This window comes from Nannobrachium achirus (assembly GCF_963921795.1).
Source record: "Nannobrachium achirus genome assembly, chromosome: 14".
NCBI lineage: Eukaryota > Metazoa > Chordata > Actinopteri > Myctophiformes > Myctophidae > Nannobrachium > Nannobrachium achirus.
Window position 1 is genome coordinate 31,451,014 of NC_137821.1, and position 7,653 is coordinate 31,458,666.

The 7,653-nt window shown below is 40.3% G+C and overlaps 1 protein-coding gene across 1 annotated transcript; it reads right to left on the minus strand.

Moving 5' to 3' along the window:
- Window positions 1-424: 424 nt before the first annotated feature.
- On the minus strand, window positions 425-4,789 carry LOC308298609 (zona pellucida sperm-binding protein 3-like; the record flags this gene model as incomplete). Its single annotated transcript, XM_080742252.1, has 8 exons — window positions 425-546; window positions 655-743; window positions 900-982; window positions 1,732-1,864; window positions 2,204-2,381; window positions 2,599-2,693; window positions 3,463-3,581; window positions 4,379-4,789. The coding sequence occupies 8 exons, from the start codon at window positions 4,787-4,789 to the stop codon at window positions 470-472; spliced, it is 1,185 nt and encodes a 394-aa protein (XP_080598378.1). The 3' UTR covers window positions 425-469.
- Between the last annotated feature and the right edge of the window lie 2,864 nt (window positions 4,790-7,653).

A 7,653-nucleotide genomic window follows, 5' to 3' on the forward strand; every position in this document is an offset into this window, starting at 1 on the left:
TCTACATAATTTATTTACATGTGATAATGCACTGATCTATACAATCAAGGTGCATTTTTCCAAAAGGCTAAAAATGTATATATTTCTTTCTTCAGTGGCTTCAATATGCTGGTACAGTAACAAACAGCTGTAGTCAGAGTTTAGTTGATACCTTTTATCCAATTTGAACCTAATAGAATATGGCAACAAACAACATATTAGCACTATGTTTAAAAAAAAAAAAAAAAAAAAAAAACTACGACAAAAAAGGGAACACAGTAATCACAATACAGTTAAAATGAAAAACATGGTAATACTAAAACACTTCCTAAGATTGATGTACCAGTCAGCCTGTAAATGACCAGAGAAATTAAGAATACTTTTAGAAGCCATCTCACTCAAAGTTAACAAGTGGCATAGTCAAATAACAGAGCATTAGCATAAACACTCAAAGACCTTTTTTATTAGTCGTTATTAATTCAGTGTTATGTTATGTACTCTTCCCTTTGTTCTGAGCTTTCCAGGGAAGAAAGACAAAGGGACGCAACGTGGTCTCCTTTCGCAGCGCTGAAATGAGAGAAACATGTTGATCAACCTATGACCTGATCGACAGCGACCATGAATCACGAAAAACATGCTATCAGGCAACAGTGTGTTCAAGCGTAGTTACAATACCCTTCATGTCTTGGTAACCAGCTGGCCTGGCCCCTTTGTGGTTCCCACAGCTCCCACAGAGATGGTCATCGCCGTCCGCTGATTTCCATCTGACACACCGAAGGAAAACATGTTTGTTATTCTTATTTCTTCATTTGGTTGAAAGTGAAAAGTAAAAAAAAAAGCAGACATACAGAAATTCGATACAGTGTGTTCTATTCGATGACTTTACATTATTTTGTAGGAAAAAATGCTTTATAACTGACCTCCCATTGGTAAAAGAACAGGCCTTTTTCACAGGGTTGGCCTTTGAAGTGATTACAGCCTCTAGGTAACATGTTATATAGATCTAAAGAAGACAAATGCAGATGCTGACATTACATTTCATGATCATGACATTTCTCCATTTTTGTTCATGATTGTCACACAAATGATTTGTATTTATGGCATTAAACATTGGAACATATAAAACGTGATCTTTTAGGCATTGTAGCCTAGACAAAAATTGTGCAGGGCAGATATGACAAATAACTTACACTTACAAAGCCTATTACTGAAAAGGGAATGTCAACTGGTTCCAATAATCAAAAATAACTACAGACAAAACAGGACAGATACAAACAAAATGTATTCTTTCAATGTTCAAAAAGAAGTGAAAATAGCTGCTCATCTGATGCGCTGTGAGCTGTGACATCTCATCCATTTTTGAAAATCTTTGAACATTCCAAAAAGGGTTTTACCCTAAATGTCCAAAATAGGGAAGCCAGGTTGAAAGGGGTTAAAGGAGCACAGACGATGACGTGGACATGATGGAAATATGACACATTTCACATACAACATAATCTCATCCAGCTGTTTTTATACAGATGAATGGAAATGATTATAACGATTACGCAAAAATAATTGCGATTAGCTCAAATAATTACAATCAGGCTGTAATATAATAATTGTGAGAGGCCCAGCTGAGATCATGGTGAATCATAACACTGCCACATTTGATTGATCATTAAAGGGGAGTTTCCCCTATGCCACTTCAACACCAGCGGAATAGAACTCATAGATACTGCGGATCAAGAGGGATTTGGAACGCTTGCTGACAGTGTTTCTGGCGTCCCGGCGAAAGAGAAAAGGCTGGAGCTGAATGTGCAGGAGCTCATCCCAGACACGCGGCAGGAAACGGGAACTGGAGCCAGTTGCCCAACTGGATGTCAGTTGGGCATCTGTGAAACACCTGTGGGGGACAGGAATATATCCATATCACAAACACTTGGATCAGAGCTTTTGCCCCCTAGCATGCAGCGAATTGGCAAGGCCTGGCTTGTATTTCACAAAACTGTTTGAAGGATGTCGCTTTATTATTATTATTTACAGTCCGCCCGAGCCTCCAAATTGAATCCACTTGCTCGTGAGACTGTAAATTTGAAAATATTTGACAAACGCAAGCCACATAGATATTAGACTATGGTCGGCACAGGAATCAACATGTGGCACTCATGTTATAGTTCACATCCGGGAAGCTCTTAAGTGACAGGTGATAATTTGAAAACAAGGCTTATTGTACTGCACTCACCCCTGGTGGTCTATGAAGGCATATCTGGGGTAGGAATTCACATCAGGGCTTAGAGTGGCCACACAGCTGTCTATGTAGAGACGGAGCGGAAGCTGAACAGCCACGGCCACAGCGGCCTGAATGTGAACCATGTCACCCAGGAAGTAAACAGATGAGTCTCTCTCTCCGGTCCAGTCGTCTGAGAAGAGACGGATACTGGTAATGCATCAAAGTGCAACGAATCGGCCAGTCATTCTCAATCAGAATCTGTTTAGTGGCCAAGTATGTTCATATAATGAAGAATTTGATACGGTGCATTGCCTTGACATATATCCAATAGACACACACACACACACAAACAGAAAAGTACACAATATATAAGAATAAATATAAGTATAAAAGTAAAGTAAGATTACTTGTCATGAGCTTGAGGTGGAAGTGTAAGTCTAGGTGAGTTGACTGGGTGTTGATCAGTGTAGGGATCAAGGCATGGCTACTCACTCTGTACCTCCTGCAGTGCAGAGGAATATAAACATTTAACTTTGCAATAATCATTTTAAATAGATGAAACGCAATAACACTTGAGCAGTTGGCAATGGCATAATGTAATAAATGTTAGGGCCGGACATATATAGTTGGCCGATAAAATCTTTTATCGGTGATCAGAATTGATAGAAAGACAAAAGTTTAATATTGTTCATGGCATAATAAAAATCACACAATATGCATCATTATGTAGTCTGCGGCAGTCCACAGACTACATCATTATAGTGTCTTTCTATAAATTCATGAGATCTCTGTGTGTGTGCGCGCATCTGCCTCGAGAGAACCACCTGACCAATCGATTTCAAACTCGGTGCATGTATCACAGATGACATGACGTGAAGTCGTCGGATCGTGGGCCGATATGCCAATATAAAGGCAGGCATATACTGATGACTTCAAAGATCTCCATGTATGGGCATAAAAGGGACAATGACAGCCCCAGCCAGATACATAGATCTCCATTTATAGTCATAAAAGAGACACAGGCAGGCAGACCGATAGATACAGAGATCTCAGTATGGGCATAAACAGACACAGGTACTGTATAATGGCCATTACATAACTGGTTGGGGCATGAAGTCCCAACTTGCGATGTTCCTGAAATGAATCATAGACCATGTGTTCACATGGCAACGGTCATGCGAACATGGCAACGGTCTAGTAGCCTGCGTTAAACACCTTTGTTATGCTTATTGGAGCAGCATATAAATCATTAGGGCCTTATGTTATTGCACCTTCTATATATGCAGTGAATTGGAATGGTAACCCCTTTTATTTGCCAGACATCTCCAGGTAAAGGTGGTGTGGGAGTGTACACAAGATGATTTCTGAAGATCACAGCATCCTCAACAAACTAGAAAGAGACACAGAAAGCCAAGTCAAAATAATACCACTAGGCGGCAGCATTAAGCAATTCATGTTTCCATGAAGGCCAGAGTATTAGAGCTAAAGATGTACAGCTACATTCACACAGAAGGAAGTTAAAGTACAATCCAAATAAACTGAACTGTGGTTGAAATTGTGGTTCAAACAAACTACAGTACTTGATCACAATGCAAAGTATTACAACATTACTTAGTTAAAGAATAAGTTTATGGTGGCTGTGGGTCAATCTGGATATTGTTGCTGCCAGAAAATACTTCCTCACCAATCAAATGTGTTTCAGCTTGCACACTTACCAACCGGCATGCTGTAACAACATACTCAACTATGGACCTATCAGATGATTGTCAGAGATCTCATTTTCACAATGTATAATTTATATGGCCTTGACAACAGACAGGACTAGAAGGGTTGGCAAAGGGTTTCAATCAAAAACAGATATTCTTTAGTGAAAATCTGTTCACAGTTCCTGTTGTTAACTGCAATGACCAAAAATTGCAAGTGTTTATTTGAATCAGCTGCACTAACACATTGCAGGTACTGTAGGTTTATTTACAGCCGTTTCTGTTCCTGTGTGGTCCAGGGACCCCCAGGGGTCATTGAGGGGATTCCAGGTGGTGCCCAGCTAAATGATTGGTAACTGAGTGTATACATTATGGAACCAAACCCTTATGGGAGCCCATGGCCCCAACGCATACAGTATTTAAACTGTAGGTCCTTGAAATGAAAACGTGCGAGAATCACTGGTAACACTTAACATCAACTGACCATTATTTCTGTCCCACACTCACTCAGCTGGGCCTTGATGGTGTACTCCTCATTTCCAGGAGGAACCAACACCTTGCACTGGTCTCCTGACTCTCCAACAGGTCCCAGCCTCAGGTGCGTGGGCTCAACAGACCACCCGTGACCAAAGAGATCCGCGTTTATCACAACCTCCAGGCTGTCCTCGTGACATTTCACCACAACCGTCCTGACCTTATGCTTTCCAGTGGTTCGTATTGTTCCGAAAGGGTCCTCCTCCGAGCTGGCAGTGGCACCAGCAGGGCCTTGCGTTGGATGAGAATTTAGTTCAGCCTGGCCTTTCAAGTTGTCTTCAAGTGCAGCCAGTTCAGAGAAAGACATAAACAGAGTTTTCGTTTGGTACGTGTAGCACTCAAGTGACACAAAATGACACATTGTTAATATGCACAAAGGGAATATAAAATGTGGTGAAATCAATGCCATAATATGGCTTCGCATTAATCAGTGCTTTCTGTCACAAAGTCAAATGTGTTAAATCAACTGGTGGCCACTGACCACCAATGGGGGTTAGCTTTGCTTAACACACCTGAGAGTAATCAGTTGTAATGAATTACAAAATGTCATGACAGTAAGGCAGACAGCAATCCACATCTTCACACAAAATCATTTATTAACAATAAAAAACTGTACATATTGCATTTTGTAAACAAGGTTTAGGAAATAAGTATTCATATATATCAAACATTTAGCATATAAAAGACTCCCTGCGCTCACTAATAAAACAATACTGGCATAGCATGCACCATAACACCTATCCATTTGTGTTTTCTAAATCTTTGTAGTATATTGTGAAGTTGTGGTGTAATAAAACTTAAGGAAAAGGATTATAAAGATATGCAACAGCTAATGTAAAAGGACATTGCACAAGGAGGAGCATGCAAAATACAGTAAGTGATGTTGAAGTTTGGTAGAACCTGGGGTTGTACAGTATAGCTCCTGGCCATGATATAGTAAGTACAAATATTGTTGATCATCTTCATAAGCTGCTCCTGACACAGGATTATTGTCTCTGTCCATTCACTATCGCATTACAATATCACCTTTTTTGCATGCACATGCATGCAAACAAACTGGATTCTGCCAACACAGTACATTAGAAATAAGTCCTGTAACCAGGTTTTGGTAAAGTGAAATGGCTCTATTCATGTCATATTTAAATGGGAGTATAACATGAATAGAGCATTGCTATTTTTAGAGAAGCCTGTTTGTCAGCACAGAAGAAGTAGTGCGCATCCACTTATGTGCCAAGTGGGCCCTTCACGCACTGCCCATGTGAAGGGCAAACGACAGTTCAATATAAAACACATTACAGAAAAACAGAGTCTGCGTGTGCACACTGGGGGGAAAAAAAGAAGCTCAGCGATTTATTGCACTCCATGTTTCAAACAATCAGATCTTCTTGGATTATTTGGAAGTTTCATATGAAGACCAAAAGCATTGATTGCATTATCGCATTGATTGAAATGTTTTCTTTGTGTTGAACTGTTTGTCATCACTCCCATTTCAGATCACATTATGAGCCAAGCTGAGAATAATTTCTCAATTTCTCAATGCAAATGTCGAAAAGGTTTTCAGCGGAGCTGAACGTTAAAGTCTCATCGGTGCAACCTTACAACTGTGAAGCGTTTTGAGAAAAGCTTCCCGCAATAGGCGATTTACTAGCAACAATTCCAACTAAAAACTACAGAAATCTAGGATCCGTCTTTCGTTGATTCACCACCACCCGAACCACTTTCCACTTCATGGCACTGAGAGAACAAAAGCATCAAGCCAAATGCTTCATTTACTTCTGTGATAACATTTTTAGGAAAGGCCTGTTTGTCATCATTCCCATTCCAGCTCTCATTATGAGCCCAAGCTGTGTATAAGTCTCAAAGTCAACTATGAACAAGAACATCCTGCCAGCATAGTCATCTGGAGTAGTGGCTTTATAAAAGTTGCCATTTTCACTTCACCAAAGGAGACGTAGATCATCACAATAGTCGACATGCCCAGTTGCCCACAAGTTAGTCCACGCAGAGACGATGCCATCTTAATTTTAATTTTGTCTGTAGGACACTTCCGGTTAACAGCAGACATACAAGCTCACGTCGCGTTGCAACCGCTGTGAGCTTGTAGATCACACTCGGCTGCGACACCAGAAATGCCGGACACCTTCTGTGCAATGCATGATGGGACGTTGGAAACTCGTGGATAGTGGCAATTCACCACTGAACACCACATCGCAATTTGTGCGGCTTTGTTCACAAACTGCACACCTAGTAACTTGTTATCCATAGCTAAAGATTAGACAAGGAGGACATGCCTTTATTATCGACTATTGTCTTGTTAATGTATTGGCAGAATCCACGTTGTTTATGTTTGTACATTATGTGCTTATGTGTGATTTTTAGATGTTTTGTCATGCAATTAAGAGTAAACAGAGTGGGCAACTAATACAGATTATGAGTGACAACCCCAAGGCCAAAACAAAACTAACTCACTTTTACATTAATGTCATCATAATGCAGTGGTTTCCATTAGGGATGGGACGACATGAAAATGTCTTGTCACGATTATTGTGAACAAAGAAATTGTGATTTACGATATTATCGCGATAATGAAAATATCCCTGACATCGATTATCCTGAGTGTAACATTTGCCAAAAAATAGCAGATCTACAAGCTCATGCGTTGTGAGCTTGTAGACCGGCTATTCTTTGGTAAAGAGATTTGGTAGAGAGTGATATCAAGTACGTTATTTCCAGGTCTATTTTAATCAATTATATGCGGGGAAAAAAACCCAATAAAATACTAATCAAAAAAAAAATCTCCACTATACGATTATTTGTTTTCTATCACAATAAACGATAATAACGATTATCGTCCCATCCCTAGTTGCCATATCTAGTCCTCAGGAAACCCTTACACTGCTGGTTGTCTACCCTATCAGCATGCAAGCTGCCTAACAAGACAGTCTGTGGTACCAGGGGTCCCTAAGGAACAGGGTTAAGAACCACTGTCATAAAGCATTGTGTCACACACATCTAGGAGTGTGGCACTCTGGTGTGAACTATAATTTAAAATCTCTCCTGTAGGCCTTTGACACGAGTTGGCACCAAGAATAAAGAGCACAGTAAATCACAGAGAGATTTCAACTGTTTTCCATTGTGGAGTTATTTGCCTTCTACTCAGCCTGGGGTGAGTTAACAATGAGGTCTTCTGTTGTGGGCTGTGGTTTCTTTGCCGCGGCATTTGGC